General features: G+C 60.3%; 1 protein-coding gene across 2 annotated transcripts; it reads left to right on the forward strand.

The window, feature by feature from the left end:
- The first annotated feature begins 5,805 nt into the window (after nucleotides 1–5,805).
- On the forward strand, nucleotides 5,806–19,960 carry POFUT2 (protein O-fucosyltransferase 2). Of its 2 annotated transcripts, none has more exons than XM_045852625.1 (9): nucleotides 5,806–5,963; nucleotides 7,231–7,481; nucleotides 9,826–9,970; nucleotides 10,681–10,791; nucleotides 14,208–14,274; nucleotides 16,209–16,334; nucleotides 17,283–17,463; nucleotides 17,597–17,799; nucleotides 18,668–19,960. In XM_045852625.1, the coding sequence occupies exons 1-9, from the start codon at nucleotides 5,833–5,835 to the stop codon at nucleotides 18,887–18,889; spliced, it is 1,437 nt and encodes a 478-aa protein (XP_045708581.1). In that variant the 5' UTR covers nucleotides 5,806–5,832; the 3' UTR covers nucleotides 18,890–19,960. The 2 variants fall into 2 exon arrangements, with proteins under 2 accessions (XP_045708581.1, XP_045708582.1); XM_045852626.1 differs by having other exon boundaries at nucleotides 17,676–17,799.
- The last annotated feature ends 452 nt before the right edge of the window (nucleotides 19,961–20,412 follow it).

Below are 20,412 nucleotides of genomic sequence, written 5' to 3' on the forward strand. Positions count from 1 at the left end.
CGGGCCAGAGGGCGGGGCTGAGACAGCATCTCTCACCTCCTTCGGGTCCCCGTGACCTGGCGACAGGTGCTCCTCCCAGGGTGCTGTGCAGACTGAAGAAGCCACGGCCTGGGCAGCCCACATCATGGGAGGGGGGAATGGGGGGAGCGGCCCAAGCGCCATCCCCACCCCGCCCCTCCCACAGGGCGGAGCAAGAAGGTTCCTGGGATGCAGGGTCCACAGACCCTCCCGGACGCTCTGGCTGGGGCTGCCCCTTCCCCCATTTTCAGCAAAATCTACGGAGGACCTAGTGTGAGACAGGACAGGGAGGCCGCAGGGAAAGAGTCCAACAGGAGGGGACCAAGAGCACCCCCCGAAACCAAACGCAGCGGCAGGGCCAAGGCAGCTATCGGGCTGGGGTGGGTGAAGCCACAGCCTCACCCAGATTTAAAATGTGGAGGTGGCCGCTGGCCTTGTCCAGGGCAGCACTGGTGGGCCGGGGGGACATGAGGGACAGCACAGAGAGGGTCACACGTGGCGCCCACCCACCCACAAATTTCACGTCCGGTAGGCTGCTTTGGTTTAGGATGGACAGCGCTTGTGCTGGGGATGAACCGGGAGGGAAGGGTCAGTCAATGAGGAGGTGGAGGAGGGACTGGGACCTGGTCTGTTGGGGTGTCTGGGACAGGGGCGGGTGCAGGGGAGGCCCAGGGCAGGGTCCTCACCAGCTATTCCGAGAATCCTCAGGGCCAGGGAAGCAAGGTGGTAAGGATGAGGATGAATTTGGGCCGAGGAAAGCAGGGTGCCTGCAGGAGAGCCCCATGGGGTGGGGCAGGCTAGATGCCTGGGGTGGGGGGGGGTGAATTCTAGGAGAGAGAAGGTTCCCAGGAGCCTGACTGTCCCTCGCAGCCAGCCCAGGGCCTGCTAGCTCTCAGAGGAATTTGTCTGATGGTCTTCTGATCCGGGCCTTCCCAGTCCTGTGGGATTAAGATAGAAAGTCGCGGTTTGCAGCGAGCTGCCCAGTTAGAGACAGACATTCCGCCCTGCCCTTTGATGGGACAATTCTCACAGGCCTCCAGGGGTTTGGATGAACTGGTCAGCTCTGGGAAATCTCTCCCAGACCTGGGCCATCATCCTTCCGGGACCGGCTGGGGGTTGGGCGGTGACGGTGCAGGCTTCAACGCTAAGTCCACACTGAGGAGTCCAGGGCCCCGCCCTCCCCTCCGGAAACTTCCTGTGTCTAGAAAACACGCACCTTGCTCAGCGGCCTGGTACGCGGGGACATGACAGGGCTTGGGGCTAGACGTGGCAGATTACTTTACAATGTTTTTGTATCTGTAAAAGCAGGTGATTTCATCCAATGCCCACCTAATTCCAGCATCTGTGCCACCTGTCGTCAAGGGCAGCCCCCAACGTCTGGCTCCAGGGCCTCCCGGGGCCGTGTGCTCTGTGCCCAGCTCATCGTTCTGGAAGTGTGTCCCGCCCACTTCTACGCAGCTGCCCCCTGGAGCAGGGGGTGCCCACGATGGAGGGCGGGGGAGAGGTGGATAGAGAGACAGAGGGGAGAGAGGTAGAGACGGAGAGAGAGACGGGAGAGCAGAGGGGTGAGTGAGCAGAGGGAGACGGAGCAATAGAGGCGCTGCGGGCTGGGGCACCTCTGGGGCACCCTGGTTCATGTGCCTCTCCCTCTGTTTACCTCTAAGCTCTAGAACACCCATCTCGTAGCTCAAGCCCCTGGGAGCTCTGTTCTGTCCTTGCAGCCCAAGGGTCCCCACCAACACGTGGTGGTGGGGTGGGGGCGACCTCCAAGCAGCCCAAAGAGGCTCTGAGGAGCCACTGGGCAAACCTTCAGCATGTGCTGGCCTTGCTTGATGTGCTCTAGCAGTCAGTGTTCGACCAGATTCACGTGGTCGTGACAGCGCCCAGCACGCCACGTCCTCGGCGTTGCTGCGGGCTCTGATCCTAAGCCCCCTGGGAGCGACTGGCCCAGATGTGGCTCTCGGGTCCGGAAGGTTCCCAGGCAGACGGCGGAGATAAGAGCCCAGGGCCCCTGCTCCAGCTCCGACTCCCATCTGGCGCCCTCGGCCAGAAGCCCGTTATCTCTCCCTCGGAAGAGGAGCCTTGCCTTGCAGTCTGCAGACCTGCGTCAGCCCCGGCGCCGTGGCTGCACTGCCCACACGCACACGTAGCTCTCGCCGTGTTTATGACCGGGTTTCGTTGCCGCTTAGTCGGGTGTTTCCCAGATTCTGAACGGGGGCTGGCAGATTCACATGATCACGTGTCTCTTGTGATATGAACCTTTCCCAGCACATGCCCCAGGGGCGGGATAATGCACACACACCAATAGGAACATGTGGCTTATAAGAGGGACATAATGACCCTAAATAAATGCATGAACAAACAGCACCCAATACATCAGAGGCAAGCAACGCTCATCTCAGGAATGCACAGATGAGTCGCTACATTAAGAGATTAAAAAGAGGAAAATCCTTGAGCATCTCAAAAGAGCGTCCGTTCCGCAAAAGCATTTGGCAAATTGTAACACGTACTACTAAGTTTCAGGCACACACCAGCAGAAATCTGCAGGAAGCTGAGAATGGGAGGAAAACTCCTCAACCTCTAACAAACGTCGTTCTCAGTACACTAGAACAGGGGTCAGCAAACTTCTCCAAAGGGTCAGAGAGCACATAGTTTAGGGTTTTCAGGTCAAATGGCCTCCATCCCAGCTACTTAAAACTGATGCCCCAGTATGAAAGCGCCCATTAGACACAATGTAAATGAATGGGGCTGGCGGCGTGCCAGTAAAACTTAATTTACAGAGAGAGACCACTGTGGGCGGGATCTGGTCCCCAGCCATGCTTTGCAGATCCCCGCCTTGGAACCATTCACCCTGCAGCCCTGAACAAGAAAAAGATAACTGGTCTTATGTTTGAATCCTAGCGAATGTGACAGTACGAGAAAATATAGGTGGAGTACAAATACTAAAAAGACGAGAGATAGAAATACAATTATTTGCATAATTATATCACTGTTTGTCTAGAAAATCTAAAACCACCAACCAGCAAATCATCAGAATTACAAGTGGCCAATTCTAAAGTCAACATACAAAAACAATGACATTTATTAAAACAACAATATATAAAATTACGGTGTTTCATGGGCAAGCGTCCCATTCACGACAGCAATAAAACCCAGAAATAGACCAAGAACTAAGCATATCAGATATACAAGAAAACTGGAACACTTTACTGAAGTTTAAATAAGTCGAGAGACAGACTCACCCCGGAGCCGGACTCCAGACCACCTGCTCATCAGCTTCCAAAGCGCGCCCACCGCTCCGTGTGATCTGGAAAACTCCCGACAGGGGTGGGCAGAAACAATGAGTCCTACACTTCATATGGGAGAGAAAGTGTGTGAGGGTAGCTGAGAAACGCTTCTCCGAGGGTGTGGATGAGGATTCTTCTGCGGAGTCTTCACAGCGGATGCAAACTGGTGCATGGGTCGGGACCGGAAGACCCGGGTCAGGACCGGAAGACCCGGGTCGGCACCACACAGTTCAGGGAACTCAATTGATGACGAAGGGAGCATGTCACGTCGGTGAAGAAAGGGCACCTTTTCCAATAAATGATGATGTGACAACTGGCTGTGCGTTTGAACAAGAAAGCGTTGCACCCTCCAGTACACAGTGCCCTCGCTCACACGTCCCCTTCCACATGGCTGCAGCGTCTCTCTGGGCCCCAGAGATGGGCAGGCTGCCCCCACTGGCAGTTGAGGACAGAGGAGTTCCCAGCCACACCTGCTTCTGGGGGTCCCTCAGGGTGCAGAGGAGTTTGCGACTCGAAAACGGTGTACTAGGCCCAGGAGACCCTGGATAAGGGCCCCTCCCCCCCCTTCTGGATTCTCATGGGCTGGGTCTACATGTAGGGCCCCACGATCCACCCTCTGCAGTTTGGAGGACTCTGCTGGGAGAATTTGCAATCCTGGTCAGAGGCAGAGCCTCAGGGCAAAAAGGGCAAGGGTCATGTGGGGTTAGTGGCCTTTTGGGGTCTCCTTTCGAATCACCAGAAGTCCCTGTGCTGTGTGCTTCCTTCCACAGAGGAGCACCCAGACACCCTCCCCGCCACCCCATCTGTTTGCGGCTCTGTTGATGTTATCATCTAAGAGGGCTGAGAGGAGTCCTTGAAACTGGCTCCCAAACATAAATAAGCAGCCTGTTTAATGAAACAATGTATGCACTCTTTGACATTTGCCAGTGTTGACCTCAGAGACGCCCGTGGGACAGATTCTCAGCCTGTCCTCCTTCTTGCCCCAACCCCCACTTCATCCCTGCAGTTGTGACTGCTGACCAGGCCTCCCTACGGTTGCCCTTTCCATCTCCCCCTCTGCCCCACCCCAGGCCTCCCTCCACGGGGCTGGGAGGTGATTGTGAGTGTGGCTGCAGCCTGGGGACACGACTGGACCAAGCAGCAGGAGCACTGGGCCCCCCTGGGACATGAGGTCTGATCCCCTCTCTGAAGAGGACACACACACACACACACACACACACGCCCCAGCCCTGCAGGTGTCTGTCCCCCCTTCCTCTCTTCACTCTGCTTCCTACTGTGGAATCCCAGCTTCCAGGAGAGCCTCTCTGTCCTTCTTCAGAGACTGCAGGGCTCAGAGTTTTCCCCATGTCTCTCTTACTCCAGGGCTGGGGTTCAGGTGTCCAGCACTGGGACTTCCAGGAACTGTGGGGAAAGATGAGACCCCAGGGCCCAAAGGAGATTGAAGCAATGGCCCCAGGACTCACAAACCACCCCAGCCTGGACTTCAGGCCAAATGGAGGTTCCTTCCCTTTTTTTAGGGGATGGTCCTGCGGCTCTTCTTTGGGGGAGCTGAGCCAGTCCGGGGGGAGGTAGCTCTGGGTGTTCCCAGGGCAGGAAAGATGTGGGCCCAGGTCTGAGACACCCAGCTCCTTCGTCCTATCTAGAGGATTCTCATATGGCCCTGTTCCCTTCCTCCGCTTTTCCCTCAGTCCCACCAGAGCCGTGAGGCTTGGGAAGAAAGGGCTCTCCTGCCCTCTGGTGGCCAAGTGGGTGCGGATGGACGCTGCTGGGAGTCGCCTGTGAGCCAGCCGGTTCTCCAAACTGCACACCCAGTCAATAAATCTTAACCATCAGAGACTGTTGTGCAGAAGGAAGCTAGTTCCAGTTATTGGTATAAAGATTTCTTTTTCCTCTTAATGAAACACGCGTAAAACCTCTCCCAGTCATTCCTGGTAAAGACCATAATTCAGGAGTCTTTCAGCAGAGGCGGCAGGGTAGGGGAGAAGAGAGGAAACACTCTATCGGGTGACAGGTAATGAACTGGGGAGTGGGTGGCCGGCGTGGACAGCCCCGGGCCACTTTCTCCGGGAGGCGTTAGAGGAGGAAACAATGGTGCGAGGGCGGCACAAGACACCTCGACCTCCTGGAATGGGCAGGGGAAGAGTCACCATGTGGAGCCCGGGGACTGGAGCGAGCCCGGGCACGTGCCTGCAAGGCCCGAGTGCGGCCCCAGCTCCCCCTCACTGGCCAGGAGCACGACCCAGACCTCAGGCCGCGGCCCTCCCCAGCCCGCAGGAGGCGACGTTCGCGCTCCAGAACGCGCGGCCCCGCCCACTTCAATGCCCGTACGACGTCCCGGGACCCCGGCTACTGCCGGAATTTGACTCTGGAGACGTCCAGGCTCCGGAGGACGCCGGACGCTCGTGCGGGGCGGGATCTGCGGCGTTGCCGTGGCTACAGATGATGCTATCCGCGGGGGGGAGGGAACTCCGGGAGGGCGCTTCCGGGGCGGGGCGTGCTCGCCGGAAGTGCGTGGCCGCCCGGGGCCATGGCGGCGCTCGGCGTCGTCTGCTTGCTTCTCGGGGCAGTGTCCTGGCAGTCGGCCTGGGGCTCGGGCGAGGAGTTCTGGCCCGGCCAGTCGGCGGCCGACATCCTGTCCGGGGCAGCGTCCCGCAGAAGGTAAATGCGCTTCCACGCAATCGGTGGGAATCTCGGGGCGGTGGGGGGGCGGATCTGAAGTGGTGGGGGCGGGGCTCGTGGCCCGGGGCAGGGCTAGTGGCCGGGGGCAGGGAGAGGTGGACGCGAGCCTGGGGTCTCCTGGCGGTCGCGACCCCAGGAGACTCCGGGAAGGCCTGGCTGTGGGCCAGGGTTAAGGGGCAGGCCCGAGGACCCTGGGAGATGATGCGGGCTCTTGCCCGGATTTCTCGGAGTCTCAGAATCAGATGTTCGAGGGGGGTGGTTCTTAAGGAATCGCAGCCTAGTTTATCTGCACGGAGTCTTTCAGTCTCCATCCAGATAGTGGAAGTTCAAGTCTCAGGCGTAATAAAGTAATGATCAGTGCAGGTCATCTTGGTACAAAACAGACCCTGTGCTGGGTTAGGGTTAGGGAGGGTTAGGGTGCCGAGATGGTAGATGGGTCCTTCCTTTGGGTGTTTGCAGGGATTACACCCGGCTTCATCAGTGGTAACAGAAGTTGTGGGGAAACCCAGTGTGGAGAAGAGAGCAGTGAGGCTGGCGGTAACTCTTGTGGTAGAAGCTGAGCGCCCCTACCTGGGTTTCTAAAGTTGTAGCGTGGCTTTGGAGAGGGCGGCAGCTCTCAACAGTGTGTTGGGGACCCCCTGAGGCGTCATGCCACATTTGTAGTAATACCAGGATGGTCCTTGCCTTTTTCACTTTTCCCCACGGGTGTGTTGGGAGGTTTTTCCAGAGACCACCAGTGATACCACAACACATTGAACGCAGCAGCAGATGCGAGAATCCAGCTATCGCCAGACCGAAAGGAGACTTGCAAAAATTACAAACATTGCCGCTGTTTTCACCAATTATTTTTGTCTTGACAAATATACTTTCTATTTATTTTAAAATGTTAGTGACAATGTGTAATAGGTTTATTCTTTCTGACATGCTTACGTTAACACAGGAACTATGTATAGTGTTAACACATGTAAACCACAGTCTTTTGGGGTCCTCAGTAATTGTTAGGAGCTTGACGTGGGCTGCAGACTGCTGGACTTAGTTGTGGATTATCACTAGTTGTTAAGCAGATGCTGCTTCTGCTTGTGGGCTCTGTAAGTCATCGGTCAGATGGAAGCAGGTGGGCAGCTGCCTCCACTGCACAGACTAGAAGCCCCAGGGTGGGCAGTCAGATGTGGATTGCGGGTGCGTCCGGGTTTCCTGCCCAGAAGCCTCCTCACTGAAGCATCGCTGTCCTGCTCCTCCCTGCCAGGTACCTCCTATACGATGTCAACCCCCCAGAGGGTTTCAACCTCCGCCGGGATGTCTACATCCGCATCGCCTCCCTCCTGAAGACCCTGCTGAAGACCGAGGAGTGGGTGCTGGTGCTGCCCCCGTGGGGCCGTCTCTACCACTGGCAGAGCCCTGACATCCACCAGGTCCGGATTCCCTGGTCCGACTTTTTTGATCTTCCAAGTCTCAATAGAAACATCCCTGTCATTGAGTACGAGCAGTTCATCGCAGGTGAGGCGGTGGCTCTGCTGTGCACGGTGGGCCAGGCCGAGAGCCCAGCCAGCGGGCTTTCTCATTGTGCCCCTTGTCGCTTTTGCTCCATGGAGGGGCCCTGTAGCCTTCCGCTTCCCGCACTGCACAGTGGGCTTGGTCTTGCTCAGTTTTTCTAAAGAAGCAGATCTGGAGTGAGTGAGCTCTGTACCCCCTCGCCTCTGGCAACCGCGCTAGCCTGGTGGGCGGGGGAAGCGCAGTTAGGACTGCGGCGAGACGCCGCTGCTGCAGAGGGGCTGTCCCCGCGGGACTCGGCTCCCTGCGCAGGAGGGGTCATTCTGCCTGAAGGGGAGCACGACGCGTGTGTGGCCCTGACCTGGGGTGCCCACTGCAGTGCCGGTGGAGACTTGCAGCAGTACGTTGTTTCGTTTAGTCCCGCTTAGTCTTCCCTTTTTAGTTTTTTAGAGAGAAAAGAGTTGAAGATTTTCTTAGAATAAAGGTATTTAGAACTTACTGTTGCTTTGTTTAGAAGACATAAACTTAAAAAGTCAGTGATACCTCTTTTCCGGTTCTCTAGGGAGGCCTAGGCAGCCAGTCAGTCTGCAGGCCACTGATACACTGTGACGTTTATTGATGAGCCGCAGTCTCTCAGCTGCTGATACTCTGTAACCGTCCGTGGTGGGTCAGGTCTCTGTGCTGCCCATACTGTGGAAGGTTGTTGGAGTTCCTGCTCTGCAGGGACCCCGACAGCTTAGAATCGGTGCCCGTACTGAGGATGGTGGCTCGCACATCTTCGTTTTTCAAGTTCTGTCCTCGCCGCACCGCAGATCCTGTCACTTGGCTAGGGCTCTGTGTCGGAGTCAGCCCTGTGAGTGCGGCAGGCCCAGAACGACACGGGGAGCATCTGCTCGGAAGAGGCGAACCCTGAGGCTGTACAGGGCATTCCTGGGACACTTTCTCCCCCACCCCGAGATGAGAGATGTAGCCGGGTGTTTCATCCGACCTGACTTAGCCTGGGAAACCGTCTGCCCTTGGCCTGAGCGCGGGTTACAGAGCCTCACAGACAACCTGCCCTTCACCTTCCTGCAGGGTCGGGTGGCGGGTGCCCTGACAGGTGGGCACAGGGGTGGGTCTGGGCCTTAGCCACTTGAGGTTGTGCCTAGTGACCGGAAGCTGCGAGGACGTGGGGACGGGAGGCAGGTGTCCTCCCTGCTGCTCCCCGGACTCCACCCCCGGAGCTGGAGCTGCCAGGCGGATGACATGATGTACTTGGAGGCGGGCCAGACGGCTGTGCCTCCACCCTGTCTGACCAGCTGACTCTGCTTAGCTGTTTCCTTCCCTTCAGAGGGAGACAGGCCGGGGCGCATCCTAGGATGGGGCGCTGGGGCGCGTGCGGTAGAGCATCCAGCACGTCCCAGCCTCTTGGTGTCGCACCGCTTCCTCCTCGCTGAAGGGGAGCTCCTGGAGCTCTGGCGTCAGGTGGACGCCACTGCTGTGTGGATGTTAGCGCCCGAGCAAGAGTGAATGTGCGGAAGACACCAGAGTTTCACTTGCTGGCGCTCTCTTGTCATTTGGCTTGTTCACTCTATCTTTGGACAAATCTTGGACCACCACAGACGTAGAGGACACATTCTAGGTGTGGGCAGGAGGAGCAGGTAAGGGGGGCCTAGGCCCCTGCTCTCCTGGAGCTCCTGTGGGGAGCGAGGAGCAGCAAGTAAAGAAGTGAATGAGTCGTCGAAGCATGCAGCATTTGAGGTGCTGGAGAGTGTGTGGAGAGGAGGGCAGCAGGAGGGGGTCCCGCAGTGTCGGAGAGGCGGGTGGCCGTGGCCTGGGAACGTGTCCGGGGAGGTGTAGTTTGAATGGCCTCACAGGGGTCGAGAGCAAGCCCTGGGGGGTAGGGGGTGGGGGGTGGTCCAGGCAGGGGTTGCTGTTCAGAGGCCCCAGGGAGGGAGCGTGCTGATGCCCTGGAGGCACAGTGGGGAGGCCAGCCAAGGAGGAGTCCGGGAGAGGAGGATGAGGGAGTGAGTGGGGCCTGTGGCTGGCGTGAGGGAAGTGGGGGTGCAGGGCTGAGGGGAAGCCCGAGGGCGAGCCCAGGTGCTGGAGGAGGTCAGGGCGATGGAGAGCTCACAGGAGCACCCGAGGCCTGGATGAGCTCCAGCAGCCCGAGCTGAACCCCTCACCCGCTGCGGGGACCCTGTGCCCCGAGGTCATTTGTTCCGTGCTGGCTCCACTTCGGTGAGCTTCCTCCAGCCCTAGGAGAGAAGGGGACCTTAAACAAAGTGACGATTCTTTGTCCACGGTGGTCCACTGCGGGCCACACGTGCGCTTAGGTTCCTGTTTACTGTCAGTGCCCGGTCTCTTCCAGAGTCCGGAGGGCCCTTCATCGACCAGGTGTACGTCCTGCAGAGTTACGCGGAAGGCTGGAAGGAGGGGACCTGGGAAGAGAAGGTTGACGACCGGCCCTGCCTCGACCCGCTGCTGTATTCGCAGGACAAACACGAGTACTACAGGTAGGACGTGGTGCACCTTCCTCGTGCCCGGTGCCAGGTCAGAGGTCATCCCGCAGCATCCGGAGTGGCACAGGTGGCCGCGTGACCACATTCCTCACCCGCCAGCTGCTGCCTGCTTCCTAAGGGGGAGGTCTCCTCTCAGCCTCCCAGCAGGGCGCCGGCCTCCTTGTCCCCTGTTCACAGAGGCCTCGGGCCATCTGAACAACACCCGACTGAGACACGTTTACCTTTCCCAGTGTTCGTTGCGCTTGAACCAGGTCCTGGAAATGGCGGTCTTGTCACCGCAGTTGTAAGTTGTCATCAGAGGACCTCTCAGTGGGAGGGCTGCCACCTCAGTGGCTGTGACACTCTGCGGGACACCGCAGCCCTTGGGAAGAGCTGTGTTGTAGGGACTGTCGCCGCCACAACTCGGGCACCGAAGCGTGAAGGGTCACTTCCATCCAGGTCCTTCTGGGCTGCCCCTGCCTTTCCGCCCCTGTACCATCCCAGTTCCTGGAGGGAACCTCAGTGGTCTCTTGGGGTCAGGTGAAATTGATGGTTTCTTCAAAAGTTCTTGCACAGACGCCCCTCCCTCTGATCACGACCAATGAGCGGTCACCACGGGAAACACGGAGCGTATCGAGGTCGAGGTGACGCGTGTGCATCCAGGTGTCACTCACTGCCTGTGGCAGTCAGCCGAACTGAGGGCTCCTGTGGCTCTTCTTTTCCAGAGGATGGTTTTGGGGTTACGAAGAAACAAGGGGTCTAAACGTGTCCTGTCTGTCTGTTCAAGGATCAGCGTCTGTCATCGCGCCTGTGCTCTTGAGAAACACGTCAGCACGGTAGGTGCCTGCGCTGTCCGCTCCGTGACGGGCCAGTATGTGAGTGTGTGCACGTGTGAATCTGTGCATGTGTGTGAATGTGCATGGATGTACCTATGCATGCATGGGTGCATGGGTGTGCATGTGTGCACATGTGGGCGTGCTCATGTGAACAGGTGCACTGTGAGTATGTGCATGTGTGGCTGTGTGCACGTGTATGTGCATGCGTGCACTCTGTCCTGGTGGCATCGAAATGCCTCATGGCTGTGACCTGTGTGGGGTCACTGGAGAGTTAGACCTTGTCCCCTCCCCTACACTCACCTCGCACAGCTGGGACAGGTGTAGGCATCCAGGAGGCTGCGTGTGTCCCTGGGGAAAGGCCCCCGGTTTGGCTCAGCGGCACCGAGGCCGTGCTGCTGGTGCCTTCCGTGGTCCCCACGGATGGGTGCTCCTCGGAGCTGCCACTCCTTTGAACCGCATGGCGGGGTCACACTGCCAGTCCTACGGCTGGCGGCTAGTGGAGTCAGACTCACGCCTGTTTCAGTCGGGGCCCCTGTCTGAGGCGATGGAGACCGGCTGAGGCCCCGCTGGGTGCATTGGGGGTGAAAGGGGCCTTTGGGGGAGGGGCAGTGAAAAGGGAGGGCAGGGATGGAGGTGGTGGCTGGACTAGGAGGGGCACCCATTTTATTTTCTTCATTGTCCTGGTGATGGCCAAGCGCTCCGTGGCAATGGGGACACGTGGCTGAGGCAGGTGAGGTCAGAGACAGCGCAAGGGCAGGGCTGGGAGGATTCTGAAATGACCCACCGTGATGCTGGGGTTCTGGGGCATCCAGCCGGAGCTGGCTTGAGTGCCTGGTGGTGCAGGAGCCTGATGCTTCCCATCTGGGTCACTTCTGCAATGAGGCTTTCCCGTGCAACCCCTTGAACCTGACCTTGGTGAGGTCAGAGAAGTGTCTGGAGCTTCTCCCAGAAATGCTTCTTTGGGCAGCTGCTTCTGGCCACTCCTGCTGGAAGTGTATCACACACCGCCCCCCACCCCCCCCATCCCTGGCGGCCTGGTGCCTCTCAGACTGCATTAGCCCTCACTCGCCACTGGGTGGCGCCAAGAGGTGCCGGGGAAGGCGGGAGTCCACCAGCTTGGTTTGTGAAACAGACTCGGGAGCGGGACAGGAGCTTGGCAGCCAGGCCGTCATGTTCTTAGAAGTGTCCTGCAGGCTGAGTTGCTGGGGACATGGGACCCTGAAATAAGGAGCCCCTTCTGAGCTGCCTTTCGTCTGAAGCAGGCACATGAGGGCAGGCCTCTCGTGACAGCCGCACTGATGCCGTTGAGCCCTGGGAAGCGCAACTGCGCCTCGGGAAGTCTTTGTGCGTCCCCGAGGCTGGACTGATTCCCTGCGGGTCACAGCAGGACCACAGTCCTGCCCGGGTGGGTGCACCGGGACGCCAGGCAGGGCCCCGCCTCCTCCCGTTCAGCCCAGTTTCTCTGCCTTAGGGCCACCGGGGAGCGAGCTAGGTAGGCCTTGGTAGGCAGAATGCAAGTGGGCCTGTCACAGGCCAGCAGACCTCCGCTGAAGGAACCAGGTCTTCACTTATGGAAAAGTAGGCGCACAGACTGCGGGGCCCGGCGGTGAGCTCTAGCTTTACTGGTGTCCTGAGCAGCACCCTCACTAAGAAACGTCCGGGTTTCAAAAGCAGAGCTGACTGAAGTCGGGGCCTGAGAGACACGTAAGCTCACTGGGCACTTTCTCTGAGTCCCACGGGTAAGAACCCAGTGAGCACAGAGGGGACACGACATGCCCAGGGGGCAGGCCCCTCGATGCAGGAGCGAGGGCAGCGGGGAAGGGCAGCTCCCGACGCACAGGTGCCAGGACAGCTGGGGCAGAGCCGTGGCGTAACAGCCCGCACAGTGGAATGCTCGCCTCTGCGGGCAGCGCCGTGTTCCACTGTGAAACGGGCCCTTCTCGCGCCATGCACAGGGGCTGCTGCTGTGTCCAGCCACTCCCGTTTCTTTCCAGAGCTTCCTGTCTCTATCAAATGTTTGGGTGTGTGCACCCCTCTTTCATACACAAATGGAGTCACGCTCTGCGTTTCGTCTGCGAGTTTGATGTCCCTCGGTGTGGAGACCCCGGGGGCCACGGCGTTCTTCTGCGGTGGTCTCTGCCCAGATGTACAGGACTTAACCGAACCAGCCCAGGGAGGTGGTCTCTGGTCGGTTGGTTGGTTTTTGGTGTTACAAACAGGAAACATTCGTGAGCAAATGTGGGGGAGGGGAATTGGAGGCTCGGACCCAGAGTAGGAGTGGCTGGGGCTGTGGGTGTGCTGTGTGCACGGCACCAGTGGGGCCCATCCCCACGCGGCCACCGGGGCAGGGAGCTGAGGTCTCCAGAGGGTGAGTGAGAAGGGGATCTCTACTGTTTGTGCTTCTTTGATTTCAGAGTGAAAAGCTCCTCTGAAGTTTTTCTGAACCTGTTGAAATCTTGCCAATTTTTGTCTCTCTCTCTGTTCTTTACTGGTTTCTGGGGTTTTTCCCCAACCTTTTCCATCCCAGTATCCTTAATCCCTTCAAGTTCCACTTGCATAGTCAGAGCTCCCGCATTTTGCTTCGACCATGGAGGCCTGGTTCTATTGGAGGGAAGCCCCGGCCACCTGCCCCGTCTCCCCAGCACGGCCTTCTCTCCGGGTCTCCCCTGCCCCCGCGTCACCCGTCCCCAGCGGATGCGGCCCCTTTCTGGAGTGTCCCCTCTGTGCGTGCTGATGCCGCACGTGGTTTGGTGATCCCCTGTAGCACAGCCTCTCCCGGCCCTCGCTTTGGGGGGCGGGAACAAACGGCCTTCACTGCAGACGGTGCCAGCTTTGGCTTGAGAAACACAAACGGCGTAAGAAGTTCCTTGCCCCTGTTTTACTGGACCATTCTTTAAAGCTCAGGGTAGATACTCCCATGCTTTTGTGGAAGCCACCGCGATGTGGCTTCGCCCTTCACCTGCTGACGTGTGGCGTTGAGTAGCAGATTTTCTGTTGCTGAACTTTCGTTCCTGGTGTGAACCCCGTTGGTTGTGTGGGTCACTCCTCCAGTAGCCTGCCGGCGTCTGTTTGCTGGTTTTGTTCGATTTGGCTTCTTTTCTGCATCGGTAGTCACACGTAGGCTCGTGACCCCTGGTGCAGGGGCTGGGGCAGGAGCGACCCCGGGAACGCTTAGAGCCACGTGGACATTAGAACCCTCTCGGAACTGTGGTGTGGGGGCCAGGCAGCTGCTGCTTAGAGGGTCAGCAGCAGCCTCCCACTCGCACCCCGGCGGCCCACCAAGTCAGCGCCCTCTCAGAACTCACCCCGGTGGCCCTGGCCCGGGACCCCCGTGCTGACGGCGCTGTCTGGAGCGCGTGAGGTTCAGCAGCCGTTTCTGAAGCTAAACCCTCTCTGTTCCTGTTGTTTGCAACCAGGTCCGTGATGCTAGACCGAGCCGAGAACCTGCTGCACGACCACTACGGCGGGAAGGAGTACTGGGACGTGAGTGCTGCCCGGGCTCGTCCCTGGGCGTCTCTCGGTGTTTCGGTTGGTCCGGGGTTTGTTCATGTGACACCGTCCGCCGCTCTTGACGTCAACCTCGCTGCCCGAAAGAAACCTTGAGCTCTGAGTGGTGCGGGGTGCGGGTGTGGCTGTGAATTCCTTCCCCCCACCACGCTCAGGGTGCCCTGGGGTAAGGGCTGGGGCATGGCCAGGTCTCGGCGTGCTGGTCCCGGGTGACTGTCGGCCGCTCTGAGCCTGCATCTGCCCGTCCCCTCCCACCGCCCCCTTCAGTGTGTGCGTTCAGGGCTTTTCCTGCTCGTCTCTCTCCGGCTTTGGCGAGCAGGGAGTTTTCTGCCACGAGGGCTCCATCTCTGCCTCCGTGGGGCGCTGGCTCCGGGTGGCGTGACGCCGCGGCATCGGAGAGCGGCTTCTCTCCTGGCGGCAGTGTGCTGCGGACGGGGGTGGCGTGGCGGCGGCTGGCTCATCGGGCCGCTGGCTCAGAAACGAGGCGCAGTCCTCGCCGCCGTGGGGCAGGCAGGAAGCATGCCCTGAGGAAAGCCGGTGGCTTCGAGGCGGGACACTGTTCCAGCCTCTCCGGGGCAGGGCCCGGCCTGGTGGGCTCTGCTGGGCGAGGAGGGGCGGCTCTCCCCGAGGGGGCTGCGTGCAGGTGTCCCGAAGGATGGGGGGCGGGGTGGGGGACACGGGGACACTGCGAGGGGCACCTGCCCTGCCGGGCCGGCTCAGCCCCCTCGGCTCCCAGCGTCACCCAGACCCTAGCATGTGGGGAGAGACTGATTCTCAGGAGACGTTGGTGCTGGGAAAAAAAATAAACGTTTTAAGGTGAATTCCAGCTGTCTTAAAGAAGAAACATTGAGCTCACCTTCCAGGCAGCTGTTTTCTCCCTCCCGTGGGGTTTGGGTGCCCTCCGCCTGGCCACCTCGCAGGGGCCCCGTGTAAGGACAGTTTGTGGGGCCCTTTGCGCTCTGGCGCCCCCTGGCTGCCGTGGCGGTGCCCTTGGGGGCAGCCCTGTCATGCAGTTGGCTTGATTTTTGTCATCTTCGAGGATTCCCAGGTGTGTTCATTGAGGAGCTACAGATTTGTTATTTACGGCAGCCAATTTCTTTAAAGGGGAAACAGCACTTTGCATTCAGGAAGGTGCAGTTGTTGTCCCGTTGTGTGTACATCTGGCATGCGATAAAGGGCAGCGCCCACGTAGCTTCTCAGCCATAAAGTAACTGGCTCGCTCTCCTCCTGGGGGCGCCCACACCCTGTTGCTGTGGGCCAGGAGGCTGAAGAAACGGGAGTCACGTTCCCCCTGCAGCCGCAGACCTCCTCTGTGGTCAGGGTCCACCCCGTCCAGGGCTGTGGGGCCTCCCGTGGGCAGGCTGGGCTGGGCTGGGCCAGGCCGGGCAGAGGCCAGGTGAGGCCCCTGCTCCCTGGACACGTGACCTGGGCGCCTCCTGGGCGGGTCGTTTCAGAAGCACGGATTGCCATCGTTGTCACTGTCGATGTAGCAGTTCTGTGCCTTCAGCATGGTGGGCCCCCACTAGCCGTTCAGGTCCCCCTTCAGGAGCCAGTCACGCTCAGTCAGGGCTTGGCCCTGCCAGGGAGGGCACGGGGTCGTGGCTGTTGGCCCGCAGAGCCCGTCGTGGGGTAATGTCCTCGTGAGCGCTCCCCTCACCGACCGACTCGCTGACGGTTGCTGCCTCGTCACCCTGCTGGAGGCCCCGTGGCTGAGGAAGGACCGCGCACGGCTCCACCCTCCCGAGCGCCAGCTTGGTGTCCGTGGCGTTTCCGTTAGATTTGGGGACTGGGCTCCGGGTGTGGCGGGGCCCCAGGGGCCTGTTGCGGGGGTCGGGGTGGGGGCCGAGCGGGCGCCCACCTGCGGGCACACGGGCTGGGCGCTCGCTCAGCTGGACTGCCTCTGCCCCCAGACGCGGCGGAGCATGGTGTTCGCCAGGCACCTGCGGGCGGTGGGCGATGAGTTCAGGAGCAAATACCTGAACTCCACGGACGAGGCCGACAGGATCCCCTACGAGGAGGACTGGACCAAGATGAAGGTAGTTTCTGTCTCTTTTTAATTTGGGGAAACATAAACTGTCCTTTTAGATACGTAATAATAAACCCCTTACTTTGCAGCAGGTGGGGTGGCACGATTGTCACCTTCCGTGTCACCTCCCTTAACACAGTCCCCACTCATTGCTGTAATTCCCGTGGAGGCCACTCACCAGGACCCCCTCCCCCCACACACACACACACACTGGCCAGCGCAGGGTCAGGGCAGTTGCTAGGACCCCGTCTCTGCGGGGGAGGGAATGGGAGATGACCGCAGGGTCCAGCAGCCCCGAGGGGCGCTCTGGGAGGGAGACGGTGGTGACGGTGCTGGGTCCGCAATACAAGACTGTATTGTGTCCGTGTTTCCTGCTGTACGATGCAAGAGCAGTAAAGGGGGGAAAGCAGGCCTCACCCACACCTCCCCAAAGCACTGCTTAGCCTCTCGGTCTGTCCACCGTCATCCCTTTCAAGAATTGTTTTTCTGAAAGGTTGGGTTTTCCTGTAATTTTAACAAATCAAATGTTGCTTTTTCAAAGTTGTGGTTTTTAGCGGCAAACTGTTCCATAGAGGGGAACGCCATCTCACCTGTCTGTTCTCCTGTGGGGCGCTGGCTGTTTTCACGGGGGGTGGCGTCGTGCGGGCACTTGGTTGTAGGTGTGCGGGTGGTCTTCACCAGAAAAACACACTAAGTGGAAGGCTTTCGTCTTGTGTCCAGTTTGTATTATTTTTTGCAGTGTTTTATCCACTCCTTCACATTCAGATCAGAGGGTGTGATAATCAGTGACTCCGGCCTTAGAAAGACCCCCTGTCCACCCGAGAGCCCCCGGGGGGGACGCACAGAGGAGGGCGCAGAGTGTGGGCCACGTGTCCACTCCGCATCCCCGAGGGCCAGCGCCTGGACGCTGACACAGCTCGCAGGCCCGCCTCATCGGGTCCTTGTCCTCCTCTGCCAGGTCCGGCTGGGCTCCTCGCTGGGGGGCCCGTACCTTGGCGTCCACCTGAGAAGGAAAGACTTCATCTGGGGCCACAGGGAGGACGTGCCCAGTCTGGGCGGCGCCGTGCGGAGGATCCGCAGCCTCATGGAGAGCCACGGGCTGCGCAGGGTGTTCGTGGCCACAGACGCCGTCAGGACAGGTGAGCGGGGCTGGCCTCCGCCCGTCCATTCCTGCCCCAGCTGCATTCCGGGCGGACCTGGGCGCGCACACTGACCCCTGACTCTTGGAAGGGAGCCCGGAGTCTTGTGGGTTTGCCCTCTTTGCCTTTTCAGCCAGTTCCCGGTCATCCTGGAGGGCCGACGCCTGCCGGCGCCTGTGTGTCCCTGCTCAGTGCGTCCTTCTAACCCGCAGAGTACGAGGAGCTGAAGAAGCTGTTGCCGGAGATGGTGAGGTTCGAGCCCACGTGGGAGGAGCTGGAGCTCTACAAAGACGGGGGCGTGGCCATCATCGATCAGTGGATCTGCTCCCACGCCAGGTGCGCCGGGCCGAGGGCACGCGGGTTGTGTTTCACGAGGTTCACGAGTCTCTAGTGCTGGACAGGACAGGGCGAGCCCCTTGTCTGCACCACAGAAAAAACACTTGCAGTAAAATGGAAGTTAAGAGTGGAGGAGCAAGTTTTCCTTCTGTCCTCGGGGTGCTCAGACCCCTGGGGGGCTGTGCGTGTTCGGCTTTCATGGGTCGGCACGTGCGTCTGTCCTCGGGCGTGTGGGTGCTGCAGGAGAGGCCCGGGGACGCGCTCCTGCGGGGCGAGAGGCCCTTTTCCTCTGCTGAGCAAGGGGAGTTGGGGGCGGGCCCAGCCCCGGCAGGGATTGAGGTGGGTCGGGGCCGAGAGACTCGGCCAGCCCCCTCCCCTCCGGCTGCTGAGCCAGGGCCTGACAGCCCTGCCTCCTCGGCCCCCAGAGTTCTGTGGATGTTTTGAGCTCAGTGCTTCTGCCACCTGCTCTCCACAGACCCAGACCTGGTGGACGTCTTGTGGGGCAGAGTCTGTGCCTTTGCTCCGAGACCGCCGTCCTGGAGGGGGCTGGCGGCTGCAGGTGTGGTTTCTTCCCACCGACCGCCCCAGCCTCGTGGGTGGTCCTGAGCCCTTGGCTGTCGGAGCCGGACTCCAGCAGGTGTCTTGAGTCTGCCTCCTGCAGGGCTGTCTGTCTCCTGAGCCCCCGAGACTCGGCCAGACCCCCCAGCCTGGCCTGTGGGCTCCTCCAGTTCCTGCTCCATCCCGCCAGCCCTGGCCACTCGGCCGTGATGACAGCCACAGGGTGCCGGGGCCTGGGCAGGTGTCTGGGGGTCTGTGAGCACACAACCGGTTCCATGCGACCCCGGTGACCTCCACTGTTGCTTTGCAGGTTCTTCATCGGCACCTCCGTCTCCACGTTCTCCTTTCGGATTCACGAGGAAAGGGAGATCCTGGGCCTGGACCCCAAGACCACGTACAACCGCTTCTGTGGGGACCAGGAGAAGGTGTGCGAGCAGCCCACGCACTGGAAGATCGCGTACTAAGCCGGCGCCCTGGGGGCCCCGTGCCCTGCCCCCGTTTCACACGCAGTGGGCTCGCCGGCTTCCCCTGAGGACACACGTCGCCACGGGGTCGCTCCTGCCCCTGGCCAGCAGCTAGACAGACCGACCGTCCCGGCTCAGGGTCTCGGGCCCAGAGGCCACGCACGTGGGCACAGTGCGCCGCCTCACGGGCCACAGTGTGCGCCACGCTGCCCCTGGAGCTGCCGTTCCCCGGGGACTCTGGTGTGTGTTCTGTCAGGGTCTGAAACCCCCGTGTCAGCCGCCAGCAGGGCCGTACCCCGCAGTCAGGAGGGCTGTCCCAGTGAGTCGAGGGCAGGCCTGGCGTGGGAGCGGCGCCCACCCCAGGGGGCTGCAGAGCCGGGAGGGTCTGTGGGTCAGTCGTCGTAACTCCTGTGTCAGCCCCAGAGCAGAGCCCTTCGCTCTGTCCTTTCGCCCCGAGTGTGACCTCGTGTGAGCTGGAGGTAGGCGACCCGCCGCCTCACAGAGCCAGGTCAGGGGTGGGGGGCCTGGGAAGTGATCCCTCTCCTCTCCGGGTCAGAGTGCTGGAAAGTTCCACGGCAGGTCTGCAGTGATTTGGCCTGTTCCTGTGGAAACTGGTCCATCTTCACACCGTTGTCCAGGTGGCTGCCTGTGCGTTTGTGACGGCCACTGCAACATGCACCGACAGGGGCCAGCACTTGTCTGAGGAGCCCCCGGCTCGCCCCCCTTGCTGGCAGGGATGGGGCTGGGAGGGGCCTGGCCGGTGAGCTGCTGTCCTCGGGCTCCGCCCTTCCCCGGGACCTGTTCTCAGGGCCTCAGGCTGCTGCCCCTGGTGGGGAGCCACCAGGCCCATGGGTCGGCCCCACCCTGTCCCTTCGAACTGGGAGCCCTGACTAAAGCGACACCTGGGCGAATGGCCGTGGGCGGTGCACGTGGGGCCCTTCTGCTGCGCCTGGAGGCCAGGACGCGGCGGGGTCGAGGCCCGTGGCCTCGGGTGCTCCATCTCCTTCCCAGGCTTCTGACGTCTGCCCCGAACACTCCCAGGGCCCGGAGCTGTCACAGCTGTGCCGGGCGAAATGATGAAATATTTATTCTATTTCCATTTGTACATTCAAGTATTAATAAAGTAAATTTTCTAGAAAGCTGGAGTCCTGAGATCCTCTCTCTGGGCTGCTGGAAGGGCCCCACAATCTCTGTCCCCTTTTCTCCCCTGTCTGCACCTTGCGACAACTTCCCCTCTGGCTCCCTGGTCCCATCCCCCACCTGGGGCCTGGGGGCCAGGTGGCCCCGCACACTGGGTTGGCAGAGGATAAACTTCTGGGAGCCTGAGAGTGAGCATTCTGATGGTGGGGACGTGGGAACACACCTTGAAACAGAACCGAGAGCGGGGGCTGCTGGGAGGGGAGCCTGGGCTGCAGAGGAGGGGTCCCGAGCACCGCCCAGTAGAGGGTGCTGCGGCACACAGCACCAACTCCGCCTGCAGGGCCGGCTGGGCTGGTGCAGGGTGAGCACACAGGCCCCTGGTCCGGGTGGGGGGCGGGGGGCGTGTCAGAGCTCCAAGAGGGTGGATGAGGTATGTCACTGTGCATCTGTG

This window comes from Phyllostomus hastatus, unplaced genomic scaffold, assembly GCF_019186645.2.
Source record: "Phyllostomus hastatus isolate PE091 unplaced genomic scaffold, TTU_PhHast_1.1 phas_contig_948, whole genome shotgun sequence".
Taxonomy (NCBI): Eukaryota; Metazoa; Chordata; class Mammalia; order Chiroptera; family Phyllostomidae; genus Phyllostomus; species Phyllostomus hastatus.

Excerpts from the sequence above, each read along its gene's own strand:
- POFUT2 (XM_045852625.1), top strand. The coding sequence starts at position 5,833 with ATGGCGGCGCTCGGCGTCGTCTGCTTGCTTCTCGGGGCAGTGTCCTGG. Across the intron at positions 16,335-17,282 it reads AGGACTGGACCAAGATGAAG|GTCCGGCTGGGCTCCTCGCT; the intron begins GTAGTTTCTGTC and ends CTCCTCTGCCAG. Across the intron at positions 17,464-17,596 it reads CACAGACGCCGTCAGGACAG|CCAGTTCCCGGTCATCCTGG; the intron begins GTGAGCGGGGCT and ends TTGCCTTTTCAG.